The 27007-nt window shown below is 65.6% G+C and overlaps 1 protein-coding gene and 2 long non-coding RNA genes across 4 annotated transcripts; 1 reads left to right on the top strand and 2 right to left on the bottom strand.

Annotated features, from left to right (window-relative positions):
- Positions 1 to 611: 611 nt before the first annotated feature.
- Positions 612 to 10697, bottom strand: LOC132537575 (uncharacterized). Its single transcript, XR_009549063.1, has 3 exons — positions 10594 to 10697; positions 7162 to 7249; positions 612 to 1526 (listed from the first exon to the last, which is right to left on the bottom strand). It is a non-coding gene; the product is annotated as an uncharacterized LOC132537575 (long non-coding RNA).
- Positions 6564 to 19140, top strand: FGFRL1 (fibroblast growth factor receptor like 1). 2 transcript variants are annotated; one of them, XM_007537729.3, is made up of 6 exons: positions 6564 to 6850; positions 14540 to 14812; positions 16201 to 16281; positions 16600 to 16884; positions 17978 to 18331; positions 18488 to 19140. In XM_007537729.3, the coding sequence occupies exons 1-6, from the start codon at positions 6772 to 6774 to the stop codon at positions 18889 to 18891; spliced, it is 1476 nt and encodes a 491-aa protein (XP_007537791.1). In that variant the 5' UTR covers positions 6564 to 6771; the 3' UTR covers positions 18892 to 19140. The 2 variants fall into 2 exon arrangements, with proteins under 2 accessions (XP_007537791.1, XP_060044390.1); XM_060188407.1 differs by lacking the exon at positions 16201 to 16281 and having other exon boundaries at positions 18488 to 18980.
- On the bottom strand, positions 19052 to 19529 carry LOC132537574 (uncharacterized). Its single transcript, XR_009549062.1, has 3 exons — positions 19364 to 19529; positions 19245 to 19331; positions 19052 to 19157 (listed from the first exon to the last, which is right to left on the bottom strand). It is a non-coding gene; the product is annotated as an uncharacterized LOC132537574 (long non-coding RNA).
- Between the last annotated feature and the right edge of the window lie 7478 nt (positions 19530 to 27007).

Here is a 27007-nt window from a genome sequence, read left to right as displayed (position 1 = left end):
TGCCCTTGTGGGGTAGAGCCCACCAGGGTGAGGTCAGTGGGCTCAGGCCACACAAGGACCACGGCCTGAGTCACTCGAATGCCCGGGCATGACATGGCAAGGCCAGCGCCCCAGCGTGAGGCAGACCCAAAAGCGGGGTGGGCACCCGTGCTGGGCTCGCGGGGCGCAAAGAGGAGACACGCAGGAGGGCGGGGGCCTCCAAGGGCAGCGTGCACTGCTGTCCTGAGCGCGTGAGCGCGTGGGAGGCCGGCACAGGGCCAGGAAGGGCTTCTTTCTGCCGGCACTCTCCCGGGGGCAGGCGGCCCTTCAGTGCCATGCTCCTCGTCGAGCCCCTCCCAGGCTCCACTCTTGGTGGCCTCTGCTTTATTTTTTAGATAGGAGGAGAGACTGGAACCCAGGCTTCTGCATGTGTGTGGGCTGTCTCCTGCCGACACACGTCTCTTGTCTGGGCTGTTTTCTCACCAGAGCACTGGGGCCCTCAGGGTGGCGGTGCAGAGCCGGGTCTCCCCGCCCTCTGTCTGTCTCCCCCTCTGTCTGAAGTGAAAGTCAGCTATGAGCAGGACGTCGCACATACTCAAGCCCCCGCCCCAACAGTGGGAAGGAATGAGATTGAGAGTGGGTGGAGCCCAGCTTGTGTGCAAAGTGCTACTTTGATCCCAGCAGGCAATATTTTTTAAAATTTATTTATTTAAGGAGACATTAACAAAACCGTAGGATAGGAGGCTTACAACTCCACACAATTCCCACCACCAGATCTCCGTTTCCCATCCCCTCCCCTGATAGCTTTCCTATTCTTTATCCCTCTGGGAGCATGGACCCAGGGTCACTGTGGGATGCAGAAGGTGGAAGGTCTGGCTTCTGTCATTGCTTCCCCGCTGAACATGGGTGTTGACAGGTGGATCCACACTCCCAGCCTGCCTCTCTCTTTCCCTAGTGGGGCAGGGCTCTGGGGGAGCAGGGCTCCAGGACACATTGGTGGGGTTGTCTGCCCAGGGAAGTCTGGTCGGCATCATGATGGCATCCGGAACCTGGTGGCTGAAAAGAGAGTCAACATATAAAGCCAAACAAATTGTTGATCAATCATGGACCTAAAGGCTGGACTAGTGCAGGTGAAGTGTCAGGGGGTGCTCATTGCAGACTCTTGTGTACTTCTGCTTTCAGGTATATATTTTTCCCTGGTTTATGGGCACGGGTGAACCTATGCTCTATCTCAGGGGACCTGGACTATATCTAGGTTTGGGGACTTTATTGGGGAGTGGAACACCTGGAATGGAATTAGAGAATCCTATGAAAGGAAAGGTCTCACCCGAGTAACGAAGCTGAAGGGTTGTCATTCCACACCTGAAGTCTCTGGACACAGTCTGAAGTGAAGCATGCTGGGGTGGCACTCGTGTTGATACATTTTTAAATAAAGGGTGGGGAGGGGTAAATAGCATAATGCTTATACAAAGAGACTCTCATGCCTGAGGCTCTCGAGTCCCAGGTTCAATCCCCTGCACCACCATAAGCCAAAGCTGAGCAGTGCTCTGGTTAGAAAAAGAAGAGGAAAAAGAATCATAAAAACCCAGTGTTCACCTGCAGGGGGAGTTTCTCAATTTCTGGCTGTCTCTATTCAATAAGTAAAGATAAAGAGGGTGTGTGGGGGGATAAACAGAAGGAGCAAGTCCCAACTGTGTTTCTGTTCAGTTGTGGAGGACGACAGGAGCCCATTGGGAGGACTTCCCGGAAGATGCACCTGGTTGGGGTGGTAGCGGACTCCCTGCTCTGCCCCGGTGTCCGGTCCGGGACAGCCACCTGCAGCACACGTCTGCAATTTGCACTGATTGCTTCCCTGCCCACTGTGTTCCACTCAGCCCCAGGTCCCAGGGTCCAAAACGGGAGTTCTCAAAACTCCCTAAGGTACAGGGGGTTCACCTCACACAGGGGAGGGGAGGTCCCATGCGTAGAGACCCGTCAGGGCGCCTGCCTTTCTGCTGGCTTGGGAGTGAGGGTGCTGGGCCTAGAGCTCAGCACTGGTGAGGGCTGTCCCCAGCTCCCCAGCACCCCTGAGCCCTGGTGAGGGCTGTCCCCAGCACCCCCGAGCCCTGGTGAGGGCTGTCCCCAGCTCCCCAGCACCCCTGAGCCCTGGTGAGGGCTGTCCCCAGCTCCCCAGCACCCCTGAGCCCTGGTGAGGGCTGTCCCCAGCACCCCTGAGCCCTGGTGAGAGCTGTCCACTGCTCCCTGAGGTCCGTGAGCCCTGATGAGGGCTGTCCACTGCTCCCTGAGGTCCCTGAGCCCTGGTGAGAGCTGTCCACAGCTCCCTGAGGTCCCTGAGCCCTGGTGACGGCTGCCCCAGCTCCCTGAGGTCCCTGAGCCCTGGTGAGGGCTGTCCCCAGCTCCCCAAAACCCCTGAGCCCTGGTGAGTGCTGTCCCCAGCTCCCTAAGGTCCCTAAGCCCTGGTGAGGGCTGCCCAGCTCCCCAGCACCCCTGAGCCCTGGTGAGGGCTGTCCCCAGCTCCCCAGCACCCCTGAGCCCTGGTGAGGGCTGCCCAGCTCCCTGAGGTCCCTGAGCCCTGGTGAGGGCTGTCCCCAGATCCCTGAGGTCCCTGAGTCCTGGTGAGGGCTGTCCCCAGCTCCCCAGAGCCCTGGTGAGGACTGTCCCCAGATCCCTGAGGTCCCTGAGCCCTGGTGAGGGCTGCCCCAGCTCCCTGAGGTCCCTGAGCCATGGTGAGGGCTGTCCCCAGCTCCCTGAGGTCCCTGAGCCCTGGTGAGGGCTGTCCCCAGCTCCCCGAGATCCCTGAGCCCTGGTGAGAGCCACAGGGGTAGGGCAGGCAAACAAGGACACTAGTGGCCAGGCCCTCCACCCCAGGGTGCAGGGTGGCTGGTGGAGATGGGTGGCTGTGGGGGCGGGGAGAGTGGCTCTGAGGCTAGAGGGATGGCTGTGGGGGCATGGGAGAGTGGCTCTGAGGCTAGAGGGGTGGATGAGTGGGGTGGGGACACAGGGCAGTTTGCCTGGGCTTGGGGTGGAGACACCTTGGGGTGCCAGGTGGCCAGGCAGGGGATGGGGTGCGGCAGTGGGGTGTGGAGTGCCCAGGTTTGGGGACGTGTGCCTGGAGGTGGGGCTGTGGGTGCAGGGGACAACGTTGGACACCCCTGGGTGACAGCAGGCCGGGGCAGGGGAGGGTCTGCTGTGGAGGTGACCCGGGTGTTTGCCTGCCCTACCCCTGTGGCCGGGCGTGGGGGTGCCCTAGGGTGGAGGCGCCCTAAAGTGGGGACAGGGGTCCTCTGGGGGAGTCTGGGGGGTGAATCCGTCAGGCCCTGACCAGAGGGGGTGGGGGGTGGGGTGAGCCAGTGGGGGGGCATGCCCAGGTGCGTACCCAGCCTGAGGGGCCCACAGGGCTGAGAGCACCCGCATGGGCATCCCATGTGTGTAGCCGCAGGGGGGCACCCTGGGTGCATGGCTGGTCTCAGGAGGGTGGATGGGGTTGCCCAGGGGTGGCGGTGGTCATAGGGGGGCACTCCGGGCTTCGTGTCTGGCAGCAGGGGGGCGTCTGGGGCTGCGTGGGGGGGTGGTGCCTCGGGGTGGCGCCCTGGAGAGCAAGTCTGACAGCGGGGACGCCCAGGGGTGTGTGTGTGGGGGGGTGGTACCCCCAGGGTGGCTGTGACCAGGAGGTGGCGCCCTGGAGAGCGCCTCTGGGGGGGGGCCGGGGTGCCTGTCTGGCAGAGGGAGGGGTTGCCCTGGGGTGTAGCAGCCACGGGGGGGTCCCCGGAGAGCGTGTCTGGCCCTGGGGGAGTCACCCAGGGGTGTAGCGGCCATGGGGGTCCCCGAGAGCGTGTCTGGCCTGGGGGGGGTGGTCGCCCCAGAGTGCAGCGGCCGCGGGGGTCCCTGAGAGAGTGGCCCGGGGGAGGGGTCGCCCCAGGTTGCAGCGGCCACGGGGGTCCCTGAGAGAGTGTCTGGCCCGGGGGAGGGTCGCCCCAGGAGTGCAGCGGCCATGAGGGTCCCTGAGAGCCTGTCTGTCCCGGGGGGGGGTCGCCCCAGGGTGCGGCCGCGGGGGTCCCCGAGAGCCTGTCTGTCCGGGGGGGAGGTCGCCCCGGGGTGCAGCGGCCGCGGGGGTCCCCGAGAGCCTGTCTGTCCCGGGGGGGGTCGCCCTGGGGTGCGGCGGGCGGCCGCGGGGGGTCCCTAAGAGCGTGTCTGTCCCGGGGGAGGGTCGCCCCGGGGTGCAGCGGCCATGGGGGTCCCCGAGAGCCTGTCTGGCCCGGGGGAGGGGTCGCCCCAGGAGTGTAGCGGCTGCGTGGGGGTCCCCGAGAGCCTGTCTGTCCCGGGAGGGGTCGCCCCAGGGTGCGGTGGCCACGGGGGGTCCCTGAGAGCCTGTCTGTCCCGGGGGGGGGGGGGGGGCTCGCCCCAGGGTGCAGCGGCCAAGGGGGTCCCCGAGAGCCTGTCTGTCCCGGGGGAGGGTCGCCCCAGGAGTGCAGCGGCCAAGGGGGTCCCCGAGAGCCTGTCTGGCCCGGGGGGGGGGTCGCCCAGGGTGCGGCGGCCGCGGGGGTCCCCGAGAGCCTGTCTGTCCCGGGGGAGGGTCGCCCCAGGGTGCAGCGGCCATGGGGGTCCCCGAGAGCCTGTCTGTCCCGGGGGAGGGTCACCCCAGGATGCAGCGGCCATGGGGGTCCCCGAGAGCCTGTCTGTCCTGGGGGGGGTTGCCCCAGGGTGCAGCGGCCATGGGGGTCCCCGAGAGCCTGTCTGTCCCGGGGGAGGGTCGCCCCAGGAGTGCAGCGGCCAAGGGGGTCCCCGAGAGCCTGTCTGTCGCGGGGGGGGGGGGTCGCCCAGGGTGCGGCGGCCGCGGGGGGTCCCCGAGAGCCTGTCTGTCCCGGGGGAGGGTCGCCCCAGGAGTGCAGCGGCCAAGGGGGTCCCCGAGAGCCTGTCTGGCCCGGGGGGGGGGTCGCCCAGGAGTGCAGCGGCCAAGGGGGTCCCCGAGAGCCTGTCTGTCGCGGGGGGGGGGTCGCCAAGGGTGCGGCGGCCGCGGGGGGTCCCCGAGAGCCTGTCTGTCCGGGGGGGGGGTGGTCGCCCCAGGGTGCGGCGGCCGCGGGGGTCCCCGAGAGCCTGTCTGTCCCGGGGGAGGGTCGCCCCAGGAGTGCAGCGGCCAAGGGGGTCCCCGAGAGCCTGTCTGGCCGGGGGGGGGGGTGGTCGCCCCAGGGTGCGGCGGCCGCGGGGGTCCCCGAGAGCCTGTCTGTCCTGGGGGAGGGTCGCCCCAGGGTGCAGCGGCCATGTGGGTCCCCGAGAGCCTGTCTGTCGCGGGGGGGTGTCGCCCAGGGTGCGGCGGCCGCGGGGGGTCCCTAAGAGCGTGTCTGTCCCGGGGGAGGGTCGCCCCAGGGTGCAGCGGCCATGGGGGTCCCCGAGAGCCTGTCTGGCCCGGGGGGGAGGGGTCGCCCCAGGAGTGTAGCGGCTGCGTGGGGGTCCCCGAGAGCCTGTCTGTCCCGGGAGGGGTCGCCCCAGGGTGCGGTGGCCACGGGGGTCCCTGAGAGCCTGTCTGTCCCGGGGGGGGGGGGCTCGCCCCAGGGTGCAGCGGCCAAGGGGGTCCCCGAGAGCCTGTCTGTCCCGGGGGAGGGTCGCCCCAGGAGTGCAGCGGCCAAGGGGGTCCCCGAGAGCCTGTCTGTCCCGGGGGAGGGTCGCCCCAGGAGTGCAGTGGCCAAGGGGGTCCCCGAGAGCCTGTCTGTCCCGGGGGAGGGTCGCCCCAGGGTGCAGCGGCCATGTGGGTCCCCGAGAGCCTGTCTGTCCTGGGGGGGGTTGCCCCAGGGTGCAGCGGCCATGGGGGTCCCCGAGAGCCTGTCTGTCCCGGGGGAGGGTCGCCCCAGGGTGCGGTGACCATGTGGGTCCCCGAGAGCCTGTCTGTCCTGGGGGGGGGTTGCCCCAGGGTGCAGCGGCCAAGGGGGTCCCCGAGAGCCTGTCTGTCGCGGGGGGGGGGGGGGGTCGCCCAGGGTGCGGCGGCCGCGGGGGTCCCCGAGAGCCTGTCTGTCCCGGGGGGGGGGGGGTTGCCCCAGGGTGCGGCGGCTGCGGGGGTCCCCGAGAGCCTGTCTGTCCCGGGGGGGGGGGGGGGTTGCCCCAGGGTGCGGCGGCCGCGGGGGGTCCCCGAGAGCCTGTCTGTCCGGGGGGGGGTTGCCCCAGGGTGCGGCGGCTGCGGGGGTCCCCGAGAGCCTGTCTGTCCCGGGGGGGGGGGGGGGTTGCCCCAGGGTGCGGCGGCCGCGGGGGGTCCCCGAGAGCCTGTCTGTCCGGGGGGGGGTTGCCCCAGGGTGCGGCGGCTGCGGGGGTCCCCGAGAGCCTGTCTGTCGCGGGGGGGGGTCGCCCAAGGTGCGGCGGCCGCGGGGGGGGCGCCGCGGGGTGCGTGTCCGGCGCGGCGGGCGCCCCGGGGAGCCGAGGGTTAAGCGCGCGGGGCGGGCCGGGGGCGGGGCCGGCTGGCGGCCGAGCCACAAAGCCCCGCGGGGAAGGAACCTCGCGGCGCCGCTGGACCCGCCGCAGGTAGCGCCGTCTGGCCGCGGGTCCGAGCGGAGTCCCGGCCGCGGGATGAGTGCGGGGGCGCCCCGCGGGCCCGACCCTGAGCCCTGAGCCCTGAGCCCTGAGCCCGGCCGCCACCCCGGGGTGCGGGCCCGTCGGGGGCCAGGCCTGGGGGCCGCCCCGCCCGCCGCCCACGTGGCCACACTGTCCCCGCTGGACGCGGCCTGGCCCGCGGGCTCGGCCGGGAAGCGCGCTCGGCGCTCGGCCCGCGCCCCTTTGTCCCTCCTCCGCCCCCGCCCCCAGGTCGCTATGTCGCCGGGCCCCGCGCTGCTGCTGCTGCTGCTGCTGCTGCTGCTGCTGGGGGTCCTGACACCCACCGCCGCCCGAGGTGAGTCCCAGTGCCCCCCCCGCGACCCCACACGCGGGCAGCCCCTCCTGGCACCCCCACCCAGGGCCACCCTCACCCGCAGCACCCTGTCCTGGCACCTTTTCTGGCGGACACCTTCCCCCGCGGGCACCCTACAGGCACCTTCCCTGGAGGCCACCTTCACTTGTGGGCACCCTGTCCGGCACCTTCCCTGGCGGGCACCCTTGCCCAAAGGCATCATCACCCAAAGCACCCAGTCCTGGCACCCTCACCCAGTGGGCACCCTCACCCACAGGCACTTTGACCCAGCAGGCAACCCGTCAGGCCCTTACCCAACAGGGACCCGTACTCAGGGCACTCTGTCGCTGGCACAGGCACCCAATGGCACTGTCACACTGCACATGCCCTCAACTAGGACACCTTAAACCAAAAATACCCTAGTCCACAGGACACCCCTAAACCATAGAGCACCCACCCAAACCAGGGGACACACACTCACCGACAGGAGACTCCTAACACAAAGGGCACCCTTCACCACAGGACACCCCTCACCACAGGCCACTCCTCACCCACAGGGCACCCTCACCACAGGGCACCCCTAACAAACACACAGGCCACTCCTCACCCACAGGGCACCCTCACCACAGGGCACCCCTAACACACAGGCCACACCTCACCCACAGGGCACCCTCACCACAGGGCACCCCTAACAAACACACAGGCCGCTCCTCACCCACAGGGCACCCTCACCACAGGGCACCCCTAACAAACACACAGGCCACTCCTCACCCACAGGGCACCCTCACCACAAGGCACCCCTAACACACAGGCCACACCTCACCCACAGGGCACCCTCACCACAGGGCACCCTTAACACACAGGCCACTCCTCACCCACAGGGCACCCTCACCACAGGGCACCCCTAACAAACACACAGGCCACTCCTCACCCACAGGGCACCCTTCACCACAGGGCACCCCTAACACACAGGTCACTCCTCACCCACAGGACATCCCTCACCACAGGGCACCCCTCACCACAGGCCACTCCTCACCCACAGGGCACCCTCACCACAGGACACCCCTAACACACAGGCCACTCCTCACCACAGGACATCCCTCACCACAGGGCACCCTTAACACACAGGCCACTCCTCACCCACAGGACATCCCTCACCACAGGGCACCCCTAACACACAAGCCACTCCTCACCCACAGGGCACCCCTAACACACAGGCCACTCCTCACCACAGGACATCTCTCACCACAGGGCACCCCTAACACACAAGCCACTCCTCACCCACAGGGCACCCCTAACACACAGGCCACTCCTCACCCACAGGACATCCCTCACCCATAGGACACTGCTAACAACAGGGCAGCTGGAACCCACAAGACACCCCTCAACATAGGACACCACAAACCAAAAGAGTAACCTTCACCACAGGAAACACCTCACCAGGACACCCCTCACCACAGGACACCCTCTACACAGGACCACAGGACACCCCTCACCACAGGACAAACCTAACCCACAGGAGACCCCCAATCCCACAGGGCACCCCTCACCATAGGACACCCTTAACCACAGGACACCCCTCACAAGAGGGCACCCCAAACCACAGGACAATAACCAACAGGGCACCCATCAACACAGAACACCTTTTTTTTTTTTTTTTGCCTCCAGGGTTATCGCTGGGCTCAGTGCCTGCACCATGAATCCACCGCTCCTGGAGGCCATTTTCCCCCCCTTTTTGTTGCCCTTGCTGTTGTAGCCTTGTTGTGGTTATTATTGTTATTGTTGATGTCGTTCGTTGTTGGATAGGACAGAGAGAAAGGAGACAGAGAGGGGGAGAGAAAGACAGACACCTGCAGACCTGCTTCACCACCTGTGAAGTGACTCCACTGCAGGTGGGGAGCCGGGGGCTCAAACAGGGATCCTTACACCCATCCCTGTGCTTAGCAGCACATGCGCTTAACTCACTGCGATACCGCTCGAACCCACACAGGACACCCTTAACTGACAGGACACCCTCAAAACAGGCACCCAAAACCACAGAACACCCTTAAAGCACAAGACAGCACTCAGAATAGGGAACCCCTAAGAGACACCCCTAACCACAGGACACACATCGTCGGGACACCCATAACCTACAGGATAGCCCTAACCAATAGGGTACTCCTAACCACTGGACACCATTAACCCACAAGACATCACTGAAAATAGGGCACATCTAACCACAGGACACCCCTAACCAACAGCAGACCCCTAACCCAAGACAACCCTAACCCACAGAAAACCCCTCACCACAGGACACCTCTCACCAAAGGACACCCCTCACTACGGGACTCCCTAACCAACGGGGCAACCTCACAACAGGACAGCCTTAACCCACAAGACACCCCTTACAACAGAACACCCCTCACCAAGGGCACCCCTAACCCACAAGTCACCCCTAACCACAGGACACCCCTCACCACAGGTCACCCCTCACCACAGGACACCAGTCACCATAGGACACCTGTCACCACAGGGCATAACTAATCCACAGAGCACCCTTAACTCACAGGTATCCCTCACCACAGAGTACACCTCACCACAGGACACCCCTCACCACAGTACACCCCTCACCACAGAGTACACCTCACCACAGGACACCCCTCACCACAGTACACCCCTCACCACAGAGTACACCTCACCACAGGACACCCCTCACCACAGGACACCCCTCACCACAGGTCACCCCTCACCACAGGACACCAGTCACCATAGGACACCTGTCACCACAGGGCATAACTAATCCACAGAGCACCCTTAACTCACAGGTATCCCTCACCACAGAGTACACCTCACCACAGGACACCCCTCACCACAGTACACCCCTCACCACAGAGTACACCTCACCACAGGACACCCCTCACCACAGGACACCCCTCACCACAGAGTACACCTCACCACAGGACACCCCTTACCACAGGACACCCCTCACCACAGGTCACCCCTCACCACAGGACACCAGTCACCATAGGACACCTGTCACCGCAGGGCATAACTAATCCACAGAGCACCCTTAACTCACAGGTATCCCTCACCACAGAGTACACCTCACCACAGGACACCCCTCACCACAGGACGCCCCTCACCACAGGACGCCCCTCACCACAGGACACCCCTCACCACAGGACGCCCCTCACCACAGGATGCCCCTCACCACAGGACACCAGTCACCACAGGACGCCCCTCACCACAGAGTACACCTCACCACAGGACACCCCTCACCACAGGACGCCCCTCACCACAGGACACCAGTCACCACAGGACGCCCCTCACCACAGAGTACACCTCACCACAGGACACCCCTCACCACAGGACGCCCCTCACCACAGGACACCAGTCACCACAGGACGCCCCTCACCACAGAGTACACCTCACCACAGGACACCCCTCACCACAGGACGCCCCTCACCACAGAGTACACCTCACCACAGGACACCCCTCACCACAGGACACCCCTCACCACAGGACGCCCCTCACCACAGGACAACCCTAACCCACAGGGCACCCTCACCTATAGGGAACCCTGTCTCTGAGTCACCCCTTTGACCCCTTGCCCAGGATTCCCCCTGACTGAGGTACCTTGTCCCCTTCTGGGGTGCCACACACCTGTAGGGCACCCTTCCCTGACCACTGTTTCCCCAGGGACCTCCCTGGATAAGCACCCCATGGGTGGGCTCTGACCCCAGCCCCCGGGTACTCTCACACACCTGGGGATCACTGGAGAGGGTGCTGGACCCCAGGAATCTTGGGGGCCTCCCCTGAGACCTGAGACCACCTGCTGCCCCTGCCCATTTGACACCCCAAGTCCCTGCCTCTGGGCACCGCGTCCCATGGGTGACATGTTCCACTGGGCCTGCGTCAGCCGCTCAGCGTGGCCTGTCCTGTGTCTGTCCTCTACACCAGGGCTGCCCTTATATGGCTGCACTCGGGCGGCGGGCAGAGGGCGGCGGGCAGAGGGCACCGGCCCAGGTGGGCCTGATGCCACTCTGCCCCCCCCCACCCCGCGGCCGCACAAGGGCTGCCCAGCCTGGCCCCGCCGTGCTGAGGACCCACGCCGCCTTGCCTTTCATGCCCCTTTGATCTCTGCCCCCACCCTGCACCTTCCCGGCCTCTGGCCTGGCTGCTCTGGACACTGTCGGCCATGGCCCCAACAGTGAGTGGCAGGGGGGGTGGCCTCGCCAAGGCAGGGGTGCCACACCTTCGCCCATCCCCCACACGCCTGGGTACCCCGGGGAACCCCACAGGCTGGGCAGGGTGCCCCTCTGAGCGCCTCCCTGGGCCTGGCTCTGGGGACGCCTGAAGACCCCCCTGCTCCAGGGGCAGGCGGCTGGACGTGCCTGTGGGCACCATGCCGGGGCGTCGGCCTCTCAGACCCAGCACTCACGGCAGTTCCCGACTTCCTCGTCCACCAGTCTGGGTGCCGGGATGGGAAGGGCCTGAGCACACAGACCTGCCGGCCAGAGGGGCCAAGGAAACTGAGACCACCCCCTGAACTCTGGGGGGCCTCTTGGACCCCCCCGGGAGGCGGTAGGAGGCCGGGCACAGGGAGCCCACATGGTGGACAGAAAACAAACGCTGGCCGTGGAGGAGGGTAGACAGAGTGGCCTTTGCCTCCTCTTGGCCACTCCTCCCCCCTCCCCGCCCCTGATGCCCCCCTGCCCCTGCCCCTGGTCCCCTTGCCCACCCCTCCCCCACCGTCTCCCCGCCCCTGCCCCCACTGCCCGCGGATGTGTTGGTTTTCCCCAGCCCGGCCTCTCACCAGGCCTGACCCGGATGGCGGGGCGGCTGGCTGGTGGTGGCTGGTGGGCGCCCTGTGGGTGAGGCGTGCCCTTGCCCCTGCCCCTGGGCCTGCTGCCTCAGCCTGCTTCAGCCTGGAAGCTGGGGGGCTTCAGAGTGGCAGGTGAGCGTTCAGCCCATGGTGGAGCATGGGCAGGCAGGAGTGCAGACGGTGAGGCGTCAGGGCTGGCTGGTACCCCCGGGTGCTGCCTGTTGGTCTGGGGGCCCTGGGACTCGGGAAGGGGCAGCTGGGCAACGGCTGGGGGAGGGGCTACCGCGAGGCCATTCAGGAACTCTGCATGAGGTGGGGTGGTCGCACAGGGTGTAGGGGGTCTGGGGGGCCCTGGCCCACCGTGGGGACTAGTGGGGGTCCCTTACTAATGATAACTCCTGTGACAGCTGGGGTGGTGGGGAGGGGGCCCTGAAAGCCCACCCGAGGGTGAGGGTTCCGTGGCCCACAGATGCCCCCCACTCTGTCTGGCCTGTCCCCTGACTCAATGCAGTGCAGCCACCTGTCTATTCTCCAAGCCTCACCCTGGACACACACACGTGTCTGCGTGTGGACGCCGGACCACCCCCCACACACTGTGGCCACAGCAGCAGCTGCCTGGCCCCGAGCCCTCTCCACCTGGCCCCCCTTCACCCTGCCGTCCAGCTCCTGGTGGCCAGCAGCTGGGGTGTAGGGGTACCCTGCCTCCCTGGACATGGCCCCCAGCCCATGTTCACAGCCCTCCTGCCCGGCCCACAGCTCCCTGGGGTCTGTGTAGGGGTCCTGCAGTGTCTGGGTGCAGGAACCCCAGAGCCCCCCAGGCTCCACAGCTCTGTCTGATGCACAGGGCAAAAGGGGGTTGGCTTCCCTAGCTGACTGTGGGGCTCATCCAGGCAGTCTGGGGGTACTGGCCTAGAGGGTTAGCTTTGGGGGACAGTGGGGGCTGCTGCTTTATTAAGCCTGCACTGGCCTCACTACCCACTCCTGGGCCTTTCTCAGCTGCTGGAACTCCTGGGGGGTCCCCTCACTGGGGGCAGGTGCCCAGGTGTCTGTTGGGGGGATCCTCTCACTGGGGGCAGGTCCCAGGTGTCTGATGGGGGGTCCTCTCACTGGGGGTAGGTCCCAGGTGTCTGTTGGGGGGGTCCCCTTACTGGGGGCAGGTGCCCAGGTGTCTGATGGAGGGGTCCCCTCACTGGGGGCAGGTCCCAGGTGTCTGCCTGGAGAGGTCCCCTCACTGGGAGCAGGTGCCCAGGTGTCTGCTGGGGGGTCCTCTCACTGGGGGCAGGTCCCAGGTGTCTGTTGGGGGGGTCCCCTCACTGGGGGCAGGTGCTCAGGTGTCTGATGGGGGGTCCCCTCACTGGGGGCAGGTGCCCAGGTGTCTGTTGGGGGTCCCCTCACTGGGGGCAGGTCCCAGGTGTCTGTTGGGGGTCCCCTCACTGGGGGCAGGTCTCAGGTGTCTGATGGGGGTCCCCTCACTGGGGGCAGGTCCCAGGTGTCTGTTGGGGGTCCCCTCACTGGGGGCAGGTCCCAGGTGTCGGGGGTCCCCTCACTGGGGGCAGGTCCCAGGTGTCTGTTGAGGGGGTCCTCTCACTGGGGGCAGGTCCCAGGTGTCTGTTGAGGGGGTCCTCTCACTGGGGGCAGGTCCCAGGTGTCTTTTGAGGGGTCCCCTCACTGGGGGCAGGTCCCAGGTGTCTGTTGGGGGGGTCCTCTCACTGGGGGCAGGTCCCAGGTGTCTTTTGGGGGGTCCCCTCACTGGGGGCAGGTCCCAGGTGTCTGCTGGGGGTCCCCTCACTGGGGGCAGGTCCCAGGTGTCTGTTGGGGGGGCTCTCTCACTGGGGGCAGGTCCCAGGTGTCTGTTGGGGGTCCCCTCACTGGGGGCAGGTGCCCAGGTGTCTTTTGAGGGGTTCTCTCACTGGGGCAGGTGCCCAGGTGTCTGCCTGGCCCAGTCTCCCAGAGGTGAGGGAGTGTCCTCTTTGTCCTGGGCCGGGCCCCTGGGAGTGGTGGAATTTCAGGCAGTGACAGGTGGCTGGCGGGTCTGCTGGGAACCAGTCTTTTGGCTGTCCCCTCCCCTTCCCCTAGCACTGATGGGTCCCTGGAGGGCCCAGGACCAAGCAGCGCTCCACCTGCTTCTCTCCTGTCTCCTCAGGACTGGCTGGGGCCGAGGGGCTGAGAGCCAAGGTCTGAGGACATTCTGGACATAGCCCCCACGTCAGGCCAGAGATGGAGACACCCATGGCTGTGTCCTCCAGTGGGCAGTGACACTGGCTGTGAGACATAGTGTGCCCCCCCACAGCAGCTGGCCGTGTGTGGGCTGGGGGCTGAGGGCACAGGGCAGGTGTGGGGGCTGCTCTGGAGGGGTGCTTCCAGGTGGCCTGTCCACCACATCTTGCACCACACAACCCCTGGGCTGAGAGGTGTGAGAGGTGGCCCCAGGCCAAAGCCACCTCCATGCACTCCCCCAACCCTGCCTTGCGGAGTCTCTCCTGCACTTGACCCCAGACCCACAGTTGTGTGGGCTGGCCTGGGGTTAGGTGGGGGTCAGGTCATGGTCTGGAGTTAAGTGGGGGTCAGACTCTGGCCTGGTGCTGGCTTGCCCTGGCACTAGTGGGGCTGGCCATGGTCTGGTCCTAGTGGGTGCTATTCGTGGCCTGATCTTGGTGGGTCCTGGCGCTGGTGAGGCTGATGTAGCCTAGCACAGTGGTTGGGTAAGGCCTGGCGCTGGTAGGTGCCATTTGCGGCCTGGCTGTGGTGGACATGGCCTGGCCTGGTACTGTGGCTGGGTGAGGCCCAGTGTGAGGTGTGCCTGGAGTCTAGCCTGCTGGGAGACCATGTGGTTAGTGCTGGGGGTACCAGACTTGGTTCCCCTGACCCAGGTCTCTAACCCATAGGCCCCCCGAGGATGGCTGACAAGGTCGTTCCGCGCCAGGTGGCCCGGCTCGGCCGTACCCTGCGGCTGCAGTGCCCAGTGGAGGGGGACCCGCCACCACTGACCATGTGGACCAAGGATGGCCGCACCATCCATGGTGGCTGGAGCCGCTTCCGCGTGCTGCCCCAGGGCCTGAAGGTGAAGGAGGTGGAGCGTGAGGACGCAGGTGCCTACGTCTGCAAGGCCACCAATGGCTTCGGCAGCCTGAGTGTCAACTACACCCTCATCGTGATGGGTCAGTGCAGGGCCTTGCCCTCCCAGGACAGGATTTCCGGGGGACAGGAGCCTCGGGGGGGTAGGAGCCTCCAGGGGACAGGAACCCTCAGCTGGACAGGACCCCACTCTTGGGGACAGGACCCCCACACCTGGGACAACACTTCCACTCCTGGTGACAGCACCCCTACACCTGGAATAGCGCCTAGGGCAAAATGGCCACACTAGGGTAGGACCCTCCCTGCCTCCTCCCTGACCTGGGGGCCTGAGCTCACCCCCATCCCCCACCCCTGGGCAGGAAGCCAGCAGAAGTGGATGCAGGAGTCCTGGGGGCTCCCAAGGGTGCTGGCTTCAGGGTTGGCCTTTCAGAGGCTGAAGGCCTTGTTCTGCCTGGGCCCCAGGGGAGGGGGTTACCCCAGACACAGCCTTGTACTGCCACTAGGTGTGCCAGTTGCCCACCCTGGAGGGTTCCTGGGCTGAGTCATGTGGGCTCCCAGAGTGAGATTAAGGATTACTGGGGTGGCAGTTTGGGGGGTCCTGCAGTGTGGTTGTGGGGGCTCCTGGGGGTGGGGTTATGGTGGGCTCTGGAGTGGGCTTGTGGGGCCTCCTAGGGCAGGCTTGTAAGACTCCTGGGTTGGTCTTGTGTGGGGAAGCTACTCTCTCTGGAGACGTTTGTCCCCGGAGGCTCCTGACCGCCAGAGGCTCCTGTCCCCGGAGGCTCCTGACCGCCAGAGGCTCCTGTCCCTGGAGGCTCCTGACCACCAGAGGCTCCTGTCCCCGGAGGCTTCTGTCCCCCAGGGGCTCCTGTCCCCGAAGGCTCCTGACCGCCAGAGGCTCCTGTCCCCGGAGGCTTCTGTCCCCCAGGGGCTCCTGTCCCCGGAGGCTTCTGTCCCCCAGGGGCTCCTGTCCCCAGAGGCTCCTTCTGGGTGGTAGTTTGGGGGTTGCAGGGGCTCCTGGGGCAAGGTTTGGGGACTTCCTGATGGTCACACTGCCACTCTGCTATGTCTGGACTGAGCCTGGCCTAGTTTGTCTCTCTCTCTCTCTCGAGGGCATTCCTTGGCTTGGCCACACCACACGGCCCTCACCCAGCCCCCGGCCGGGAATGGGAACCCTGTGTCCCCCAGCAGGGAGGGTGCTGGGAGGAATGCCACTCCACAGCTCGGCCTTGATGTGGACTAGGGTTACCGCAGCTGCCATGGCCCAGCCCCCTGGCCGCAGACCCCTGGAGCCAGGGTGGGGGGGCTGTCCTGCTGTTGGGGCACCTGTACCCAGGGCCTGGGTGGGAGGCTCCCAGCTGTTCTGGGCTTGGGGTGTGTGGGGCTGTGGGACTCCCAGCCAGGCTACCGGGCCTGGGGCAGCCTGCACCAGGATGGGGGTATGGGGCTCCTCTGAGCAGTGTCCACTCTGCAGATGACACCAGCCCAAGTCGGGGGAGTCTGGGGCCCGCCAGCCCCCCTGGCGGCCAGGAGGACCCTGCCGGCATGCAGTGGGGTGAGCACGGGCCTTGAGGGGTCCCCAGCCAGGTGGGGGGCTCCTGACTGCTGACCTCTGTCTCCCACAGCAAGGTCGGGCCAGGTGGGGGCCCCTGACCTCTACAACTTGGCTGGGCCAGGTGGGGGCCCCTGGGCAGGAAGGTGGGGAGGCCTGGTTGCTGACCTGTGCCCCCCACAGAGAGGTTAGACCGGGTGGGGGTCCCTGTCTGGGCTGGGTGGGGGCCCCTGACCTCTGACCTCCCAGCCTGGCTGGGCCGGTGGGAGTCCCTGGGTGGGGGGCCGGGGGAGGCCTGGCAGCTGACTTCTGTCCCCACAGCGCAGCCCCGCTTCACGCAGCCCTCCAAGATGCGGCGCCGGGTGATCGCCCGGCCCGTGGGCAGCTCCGTGCGGCTCAAGTGTGTGGCCAGTGGACACCCTCGGCCTGACATCACGTGGATGAAGGATGACCAAGCCCTGACTCGGCTGGAGGCTGGAGAACCCCGCAAGAAAAAGTGGACTCTGAGCCTCAAGAACCTGCGCCCGGAGGACAGTGGCAGGTACACCTGCAGGGTGTCCAACCGCGCGGGAGCCATCAACGCCACCTACAAGGTGGACGTGATCCGTGAGTGCAGGGAGGGAGGCTATGACGGGAGGGACTGAGGGGGGCGAGTGGCGGAGCAGGTGGGACCTGGGAGAGGGACAAGGCCTTTCGTGTGTGGGCAGTGGCGGGTGGGCGTGGTCCCGGGAGTGACACGGATGTGTGGCCTTGCAGGGTGGCCAAGGTGAGGCCTGTGTGGTGGTGGGCGTGGCCTTGGGATAGCTGGGTAGCCCTAACGGCTGTGGGCGTGGTCTGAGAAGCGGTGGGCGTGGCCCGGGTGAGAGCTGACCGTGGGGTGGGTGTGGCACTAGCCTGGTGGGTGTGGCCGTGTGTGCCAGGGTGGGTGTGATCTAATTGGTAATGGGCGTGGCCCTGGGTGGAGGGGGTAGGTTGTGTGTTGGGGTGAGCGTGGCCTGGGCAGTAGTGGGCGTGGTCCTTGTGGCAGTGGACATGGTCCTGAGGGACTGGGTGGGGAACTGGTGGGTGGAGTGGGTGTCGCCTGTGGAAGCCTGGGCGTGGCCCAGAGGGAGAGCGTGGGCGGGGTCCGGAGGGACAGGGTGGGCGTGGCCCAGAGGGACAGGGTGGGCGTGGTCCGGAGGGACAGTGGGCGTGGCCCGGAGGGACTGGGTGGGGAACTGGTGGGTGGGGTGGGCGTGGCCTGTGGAAGCCTGGGCGTGGTCCGGAGGGAAAGCGTGGGCGGGGTCCGGAGGGACAGGGTGGGCGTGGTCCAGAGGGAGAGCGTGGGCGTGGTCCGGAGGGACAGGGTGGGGAACTGGTGGGTGGGGGTGGGCGTGGCCTGTGGAAGCCTGGGCGTGGTCCAGAGGGAAAGCGTGGGCGAGGTCCGGAGGGACAGGGTGGGCGTGGTCCGGAGGGACAGAGTGGGCGTGGTCAGGAGGGACAGGGTGGGCGTGGTCCTGAGGGACAGGGTGGGCGTGGTCCGGAGGGAGAGCGTGGGCGTGGTCCGGAGGGACAGGGTGGGCGTGGTCCTGAGGGACAGGGTGGGCGTGGTCTGGAGGGAGAGCGTGGGCGTGGTCCGGAGGGGCAGTGGGCGTGGTCCGGAGGGACAGGGTGGGCGTGGCCCGTGGTGCCACTCTGAGCCCACATGCCGCCTCTGCAGAGCGGACCCGCTCCAAGCCGGTGCTGACAGGCGCGCACCCTGTGAACACCACGGTGGACTTCGGGGGCAGCACATCCTTCCAGTGCAAGGTGCGCAGCGACGTGAAGCCCGTGATCCAGTGGCTGAAACGCGTGGAGTACGGTGCTGAGGGCCGCTACAACTCCACCATCGACGTGGGCGGCCAGAAGTTTGTGGTGCTGCCCACTGGGGACGTGTGGTCGCGGCCGGACGGCTCCTACCTCAACAAGCTGCTCATAGCCCGTGCCCGGCCCGACGACGCCGGCATGTACATCTGCCTGGGTGCCAACACCATGGGCTACAGCTTCCGCAGTGCCTTCCTCACCGTGCTGCCAGGTGCGGCCCCCACGAGCCCCCACCCGGCCACTCAGTATCTGGCCCCCCCCCCCGCCCCCACCCAACCCCCACCCGACCCTGCACCCAGCACCCAGCACCCACCTGGCCACTCGGCCCCCAGCACCCCACCCAACACCCACCGCCTGTCTCCCGCAGACCCCAAGCCGCCAGGGCCACACGTGGCACCCTCGCCCGCCGCCAGCAGCCTGCCCTGGCCCGTGGTCATCGGCATCCCGGCCGGGGCGGTCTTCATCCTGGGCACTGTGCTGCTGTGGCTCTGCCAGGTGAGGAAGCCGTGTGCGCCTGCCCTGCCCACGCACCGTCCGCCAGCCACCAGCCGAGCCCGCCCCGGGGACAAAGACCTGCCTGCGCCCGCCCTGGGCCCCAGCCCGGCCGCAGGGCTGTGTGAGGAGCTGGGGCCCCCCACCGCCCCCCTGCACAAGCTGTACCCTAAGCTCTACACAGACGTGCACACGCACACACACTCACATACGCACACGCACACACACTCACACGTGGACGGCAAGACCCACCACCAGCACGTCCACTACCAATGCTGAGACACGTGGTGCCACACGGTGGGCGGGGGCACGGAGCATGTGACCTGTGCCCCACACTGACGCGCCTGCAGACAGAGCTGGACGTGCCCGCACAACTGGGCACACAGCAACAAGGCATGAGTGGGCTGTCACAGATGCTGCGCACACCAGGCCGGCAACACACATGGCTCACACCAGCACACACTGCTCGTGCCAACACATATACAACCAGACCAGCTGCATGTAGCACACAGTTCACACCAGCACACACACACAGGGTAGGCCAGCTGCACGTAGCACACACACATAGTAGGCCAGCTGCATACACACACACACAGTGGAACAGCTACACACACACAGCAGGCCAGCTACACACACACACACACACACACAGGGTAGGCCAGCTGCACGTAGCACACACACACAGTAGGCCAGTTGCATACACACACACAGTGGGACAGCTACACACACACAGCAGGCCAGCTACACACACACACACACACACAGCAGGCCAGCTCATACCAACACACACACAACCAGACCAGCTGCACGCAGCACATGTAGCTCACACCAGAACACATGCAAACAGCAGGCCAGCTGTAAACACACATGGCACACACCAAAACACAGCAGGCCAGCTGTGCTCACGACTCACATACCACACACACACACACCAGAGGAGCCCCAGGCTGTGCACAGGCATACACAGCTCACAGTGCACCCCCTCGCACTCCTTCTGACAGACCCTCTCTTTTGCAGGGCTGTTGTGTGATTTGCAGTGCGTGTAGTTGGTTAGTCATGAAGGAATCTTGGGCCCCCTCAGCTCAAGGGGCGCTCGGCCCCCATCAGCCTCCCACCCCTGCCCGATGGCCTCGGGTCGAGGCCCTGTCCTGGGAGGCTGCTGTGGCCAAGGGTGGCCTCCAGCCTTGTGTGGACCCTGGGCCCTAGTATTTCTATTTAAGACATGAAGAGAATAATACTGAGAAGGGCTTGCAGGGCCAGGATCCACCCAGCCCCAGCCCCTCGCTGACAGAGACTTTGAGCTGAAGCTTCAGATATTTAATTTATTTTGTTAAATAAGAAACTTGTGCAACCTTTTCTTCTAAGCTGCTGTCTCTGCCCGTGTCTGCGTGTGCCTGCCATGTGCAGGTACGTGTGCTGTGTGCAGACCAAGTGCAGCTGGGTACATGTGTGTATGTGTGTGCTCTCACACAGGCTGGGGCCCAGACCGGGAAGGGGCAAGTGGGCACCAGGCTCCGGTGGCCCTGGAGGTTGCCAGCTGACGGGGGTCATGTCTCGGGAGCCCCCGCCGGGGACCTGTGGTCTCGTCTAGGCTGTTGGTCAGTGGGCAGCCTGACCCCAGACCTGGGTGATGCCACGGCCCTCCCTGCCAGCTCCCTGACCTCAATACCATCTTGTCACTCCCAAATAGGGGGCAGCTGGGGTGAGTGTGGGGCTGGGCCAGGAGGTGGGCAGGGTAGTGGGCACAGCTGCCATCATCAGGGGGTAGGTAGTCGGGGCAACAGGGCCCTGGGGGTGGGTCCTAGGTGACCCCAGATGAGACTGACCTCTCGTGGGGGTCACTGTCTCCTTGCAGGACCTGGGGACAACAATAACTGAGGGGCTGGGGGCATATTAATCGAATGGGGGTGGGGCACAGGGCAGGTGGGTAGGGGGCAGAGTGGGCAGGAGGCTGGGGCAGAGGGGGTGCGGCAGAGAAGGTGGGGGGCAGGGGCAGAGTGGGCAGGGGCTGAGGCAGAGAGGGGCATAGGGTGGGCAGGGGCTGGGGCAGAGAGGGACTGAGTCAGAGGGGGCAGGGGCAGAGGGTGGGCAGGGACTGAGGCAGAGGGGGGCAGGGGGCAGAGGGTGGGCAGGGACTGAGGCAGAGGGGGCAGGGGCAGAGGGTGGGCAGGGACTGAGGCAGAGGGGGGCAGGGGGCAGAGGGTGGGCAGGGACTGAGGCAGAGGGGGCAGGGGCAGAGAGTGGGCAGGGGGCTGGGCCAGAGGGGCAGGGGCAGAGGGGGGGCAGGGGCAGAGAGGGGCAGTGGCAGAGAGTGGGCAGGGGGCAGAGAGGGGCAGGGGCAGAGAGTGGGCAGGGGCTGAGGCGGGGGCAGGGGCAGAGAGTGGGCAGGGGCAGAGAGGGGGCAGGGGCAGAGAGGGGGTAGGGGCTGAGAGTGGGCGGGGGGCAGGTGCAGAGAGGGGGCAGGGGACAGGGGCAGAGAGTGGGCAGGGGGCAGAGAGGGGGCAGGGGCAGAGAGGGGCAGGGGCAGAGAGGGGCAGGGGCAGAGAGGGGCAGGGGCAGAGAGTGGGCAGGGGCTGGGGCTGAGAGGGGCAGGGGCAGAGAGTGGGCAGGGGCAGAGAGTGGGCAGGGGCAGAGAGGGGCAGGGGCAGAGAGTGGGCAGGGGCAGGGGCAGAGAGTGGGCAGGGGCTGGGGCTGAGAGGGGCAGGGGCAGAGAGTGGGCAGGGGCAGAGAGTGGGCAGGGGCAGGGGCAGAGAGGGGCAGGGGCAGAGAGTGGGCAGGGGCTGGGGCTGAGAGGGGCAGGGGCAGAGAGTGGGCAGGGGCAGAGGGTTGGGAGGGCTGAGGCATGGTGGGGTAGGGGCAGGGGGTGGGTAGTGAGGGTGCCAGGCAGTGAGGGTGCTGGGCAGGTGAGCAGGTGCCGGGCAGGTGAGTGGGAGCTCTCTGACCCACAATGAATGCTGACAGTCTCCTCACCGGGAGCTCGGGAGCTCAGGATGGCTCTGACACCCTGGCATGACCCACCCGCCCTCCCAGCTTCAAAGGGTGCCCGCGGGCTGTGCAGCTGTCCTAGCCAAGAGGCTGGCTGAGCACCCCCCACGTCCGTGGAGGGCTGGCAAGAGATCAGAGCCTGTCCCAGGCCGGGACAGACCTGGACAAGAATGTGGACAGAGGACATAGGGACGGGGACAACAGCTGTACAGCCGGGGCCCAGCGGCACCTGACAGCCACACGGCCTCGCCAGGACCTGGGGGGGGGGGACAACAGGTGTGGGGCAGGACTGGGCTGCTGATGGGCGTGGGGGTCACTGCAGCTCCAGGGGGACACAACAGCCTGAGACTGACCCTGACCCTGGACAGGTGGCATCCCCATGGGGGGCTTGGGGGTACAGCTGGGTAGGGTGTGAGCCTGGGGGGTGTGACCCTGGGGGTGTGATCCTGTGGGGTGTGAGCCTGGGGTGTGTGAGCCTGTGGGGGTGTGAGCCTGGGGTGTGTGAGCCTGTGGGGGTGTGAGCCTGTGGGGGTGTGAGCCTGGGGTGTGTGAGCCTGTGGGGGTGTGAGCCTGGGGTGTGTGAGCCTGTGGGGGTGTGAGCCTGGGGTGTGTGAGCCTGTGGGGGTGTGAGCCTGTGGGGGTGTGAGCCTGGGGTGTGTGAGCCTGTGGGGGTGTGAGCCTGTGGGGGTGTGAGCCTGGGGTGTGTGAGCCTGTGGGGGTGTGAGCCTGGGGTGTGTGAGCCTGTGGGGGTGTGAGCCTGTGTGTGTGTGAGCCTGGGGGGGTGACCCTGGGGGGTGTGAGCCTGGGGGTGTGATCCTGTGGTGTGTGATCCTGGGGGTGTGAGCCTGGTTGTGTGAGCCTGGGGGTGTGATCCTGGGTGTGTGAGCCTGGGTGTGTGATCCTGGGGGGTGTGAGCCTGGGGTTGTGATCCTGGGGGGTGTGAGCCTGGGGGGTGTGATCCTGTGGTGTGTGATCCTGGGGGGTGTGATCCTGGGGGTGTGAGCCTGGTTGTGTGAGCCTGGGTGTGTGATCCTGGTTGTGTGAGCCTGGGTGTGTGATCCTGTGGTGTGTGATCCTGTGGTGTGTGATCCTGGGGGTGTGAGCCTGGTTGTGTGAGCCTGGGGGTGTGATCCTGGTTGTGTGAGCCTGGGTGTATGAGCCTGGGGGTGTGATCCTGGGGGGTGTGATCCTGGGGGGTGTGAGCCTGGGGTTGTGAGCCTGGGGGTGTGAGCCTGGGGGGTGTGAGCCTGGGGGTGTGAGCCTGGGGGTGTGATCCTGGGGGGTGTGATCCTGTGGTGTGTGATCCTGGGGGGTGTGATCCTGGTTGTGTGAGCCTGGGTGTGTGATCCTGGGTGTGTGATCCTGGTTGTGTGAGCCTGGGTGTGTGAGCCTGGGGGTGTGATCCTGGGTGTGTGATCCTGGTTGTGTGAGCCTGGGTGTGTGAGCCTGGGGGTGTGATCCTGGGGGGTGTGAGCCTGGGGTTGTGATCCTGGGGGGTGTGAGCCTGGGTGTGTGAGCCTGGGGGTGTGAGCCTGGGGGGTGTGAACCTGGGGGATGAGCCTGGGGGCTGTGATCCTGGGTTTGTGAGCCTGTGGTTGTGAGCCTGGGGTGTGTGTGAGCCTGGGGTTGTGGCTCTGGGGTTGTGTGAGCCTGGGAGGAGTATGATCCCAGGGGTTGTGTGAGCCTGTGGGGGTGTGAACCTGGAGGGTGTGATTCTAGGGGTTGTGTGAGCCTGGGGTGTATGTGAGCCTGGGGGTGTGGCTCTGGGGTTGTGAGCCTTGTGGGAATGGCCTGGGGTGTGTGAGCCTGGCGGCGTGTGAGCCTAGGGTATGTGTAAGCCTGGTGGTGTGAGCCTGTGGTTGTGAGCCTGGGGTGTGAGCCTGTGGTTGTGAGCCTGGTGGGTGTTAGCCTGGGAGTTTGTGAGCTTGGTTTAGTGCTGAGCCTTGGTGGGGGGATATGGGCCCAGCTGCAGGCAGGTGGTCTCTCCAGGTGAGTTGTGGCCCAGCTGCAGGTGAGGCACCTGCTCCCAGTCCCCTGGTGACCCTCGCCCTGCGGCCAGTGAAGCAGGTGGTGGCAGTTCCCGTAACTAGAAGAAAGCTTTCCAGTGTCCTGGGTACAGGGTATGGAGGTCCAGAGTCCAAGTCCCCAGGCCAAGGCCTGAGGCCAGCCGCCCTGGGGGTGTGCAGAGGGGGTCCTGGAGGCCACCCAAGGTCTCTGTGGCTGAGGCTGGTGTCTCAACTCTGTCCTCACCACAGCCCCAGCCTGCCCTATCGCCCAGCATGTCAGCAGAGCCCATGGCAGGCACCCTCCCCTGTGGGCCGCGCTAACCCTCAGACTCCTCCTTCAGAACCGCAGTCCCTGAGGCTCAGCCTGGAGCTGCTGTGTGGCCCTGGGCTGGGGTGGGGGCAGGACACTCAGAGGCCTAAGCGCTTCTGCAGAGCCACCTCCTCCCCAGCCACTTCTTCCTTCCTTTTCTCCACCCTCCCCTCCTCCCCCTGCTCACCTCTGCCCCTCCCCTCTTCACCTCTCCCCATCCTCCCTCCCCTCTCCCTCCTCCCTGCTCCTGGTGCCCCTCCAACCCCTACAGCTCAGCCACAAAGCACCTTTGATGGGAGGGGCTGGGCCCCAAACCACATGGTGGGTGCCAGGGACAGGCCGGGCAGAAGGCACTGTTGGGAGGGGCACAAGTGGATGTGGGGCACCGAAGTGGGGTTCAGGGGCTAGGATTGGGGGTGCAGGGCTGGGAGCACAGGACTGGGGTTCAAGAGGCACAGGATTGGGGCTACGGGGGCACCAGGGCACAGGACTGGCAGGTACACAAGATGCCAGCCCTGTCTGCTCCCTCTGGGGGCAGACCACTGCAGGAACCCAGCGGCCTTCTAATGACTGATGTCACCAGGTCCCTGGGCAAGGCTGTGCCCTCAGGTGGGGCTGACAGAGGGGGGAGGGGGCAGAAAGTGAGAAAGGTGCGGACACAGGGAGGTGACGTGGGCTTGGCTGAGTCCCAAGGGTGGCTGGGAGCCACTACGCCCCAGCCAGGCAGGAGCTGGCCCAAAGAAGCACAATTCACCCTTTGTTCCCAGCGCCAGCCCTGGGAGAGAGGAAGTGAGGGGAGAAAGCCAACAGCCCACAGCAGAGCTGGCCCCGGCTAGACACACAGACAGAGGACACACAGACACAGGACACAAACACAGGCACTGGACGCACAGACACCAGGGCCACAGACACTGGACCAGAAGACACTGGACATTCCCCAGGGATTACTGTCTGGGATGTAGAGCATAGGGCAGGGGTGCAGGGCATGGGGCCCAGGAAGGGTTCAGGGCCTAGGGCAGGGTGTAGAGGCCAGGGCAGGGGTTCAGGGTGTGGGGCCCAGGGCATGGGTGCAGGGTTCAGGGTGCAGGGCCCTCTTGGGCAGGGGGAGTGGGGGCTGAGCAAGTATGGACTCCTCCTGCTGAAGTCACTGAGGGGATGGGGGCAGATGGCCTGGCAGCATCTCCTGGCTCAGAGTCCCCCCTGCAGCCACGGGGCAGCTCCTGGGAAGCTCTGGGCTCCACCTGAGAACCAGTCATGTCCCCAGGGTCTGCAGGGGCCCCAGAGCATGCTGGGACACAGACCTTGGGGAACCCCTAGGCTGGTTCACAGACCTTGGGGAACCCCTGGGCTGGGCCACGGACACTCAGAGGCCTAAGCTAACTCAGAGGCTTTGGGGAACCCTAGCTGGAGCCTCTGGGTTGTAAGCCTGCTCTAGAGGTTCCAGGCTCCACTCTGCGAAGCAAACAGCCTCTGGCTCCCTGTCTGCCAGGGGCCTGGTGGGAAAGCCTGCAGTCCACACCCTCCCTGTGGCTGACAGAGCCAAGAGCAGCACCAGGGCCTGGGGGCGGGCACAAGTGAGGGAGGCTGTAGAGGTGCCCTTGTCCCCTCTCTGCCCAGCAGTGATGCAAGAAGCCCCACTGGAGCCCATGTGCTGTGTGTGTGTGCACCCCTGTGCTGTGTGTGTGTGCACCCGTGTGTTGTGTGAGCGTGTGTGCACCCGTGTGCTGTGTGGGTGTGTGTGCACCCCTGTGCTGTGTGTGTGTGCACTCGTGTGTTCTGTGAGCGTGTGTGCACCCGTGTGCTGTGTGAGCATGTGTGCACCCGTGTGTTGTGTGAGCGTGTATGCACCCCTGTGTGCTGTGAGTGTGTGCACCCCTGTACTGTGTGAGCGTGTGTGCACCCGTGTGCTGTGTGAGCATGTGTGCACCCGTGTGCTGTGTGAGCATGTGTGCACCCGTGTGTTGTGTGAGCGTGTGTGCACCCCTGTGCTGTGTGAGCATGTGTGCACCTGTGTGTTGTGAGCGTGTGTGCACCCCTGTGCTGTGTGAGCATGTGTGCACCCCTGTGCTGTGTGAGCATGTGTGCACCCATGTGCTGTGTGAGTGTGTGCACCCGAGTGTTGTGTGAGCATGTGTGCACCTGTGTGCTGTGTGAGCATGTGTGCACCCGTGTGTTGTGTGAGCATGTGTGCACCCATGTGTTGTGAGCGTGTGTGCACCCCAGTGCTGTGTGAGCATGTGTGCACCCCTGTGCTGTGTGAGTGTGTGCACCCGTGTTGTGTGAGCGTGTGTGCACCCGTGTGTTGTGTGAGCCTGTGTGCACCCCTGTGCTGTGTGAGCACGTGTGCACCCGTGTGCTGTGTGTGTGCACCCATGTGCTGTGTGAGCATGTGTGCACCCCTGTGCTGTGTGAGTGTGCACCCGTGTGTTGTGTGAGTGTGTGTGCACCCCTGTGCTATGTGAGCGTGTGTGCACCCCTGTGCTGTGTGAGCATGTGTGCACCTCTGTGTTGTGTGAGCGTGTGTGCACCCGTGTGCTGTGTGAGCATGTGTGCACCCGTGTGTTGTGTGAGCATGTGTGCACCCGTGTGTTGTGTGAGCGTGTGTGCACCCGTGTGTTGTGTGAGTGTGTGTGCACCCCTGTGCTGTGTGAGCATGTGTGCACCCGTGTTGTGTGAGCATGTGTGCACCCGTATGTTGTGTGAGCATGTGTGCACCCCTGTGCTGTGTGAGCATGTGTGCACCCGTGTTGTGTGAGCGTGTGTGCACCCGTATGTTGTGTGAGGGTGTGTACCCTGTGCTGTGTGAGCCTGTGTGCACCTGTGTGCTGTGTGAGCGTGTGTGCACCCGTGTGTTGTGTGAGCATGTGTGCACCCATGTGCTGTGTGAGCGTGTGTGCACCTGTGTGTTGTGTGAGCATGTGTGCACCCGTGTGTTGTGTAAGCATGTGTGCACCTGTGTGTTGTGTGTGTGCACCCGTGTGCTGTGTGAGCGTGTGTGCACCCGTGTGCTGTGTGAGCATGTGTGCACCCATGTGCTGTATGAGCATATGTGCACCCGTGTGTTGTGTGAGCATGTGTGCACCCGTGTGTTGTG

The sequence above is a fragment of the Erinaceus europaeus genome, chromosome 3 (genome assembly GCF_950295315.1).
Source record: "Erinaceus europaeus chromosome 3, mEriEur2.1, whole genome shotgun sequence".
NCBI classification, from domain to species: Eukaryota; Metazoa; Chordata; class Mammalia; order Eulipotyphla; family Erinaceidae; genus Erinaceus; species Erinaceus europaeus.
Note: the sequence above shows the minus strand (reverse complement) of the source record. Positions and strands in the feature narration are given on the sequence as shown.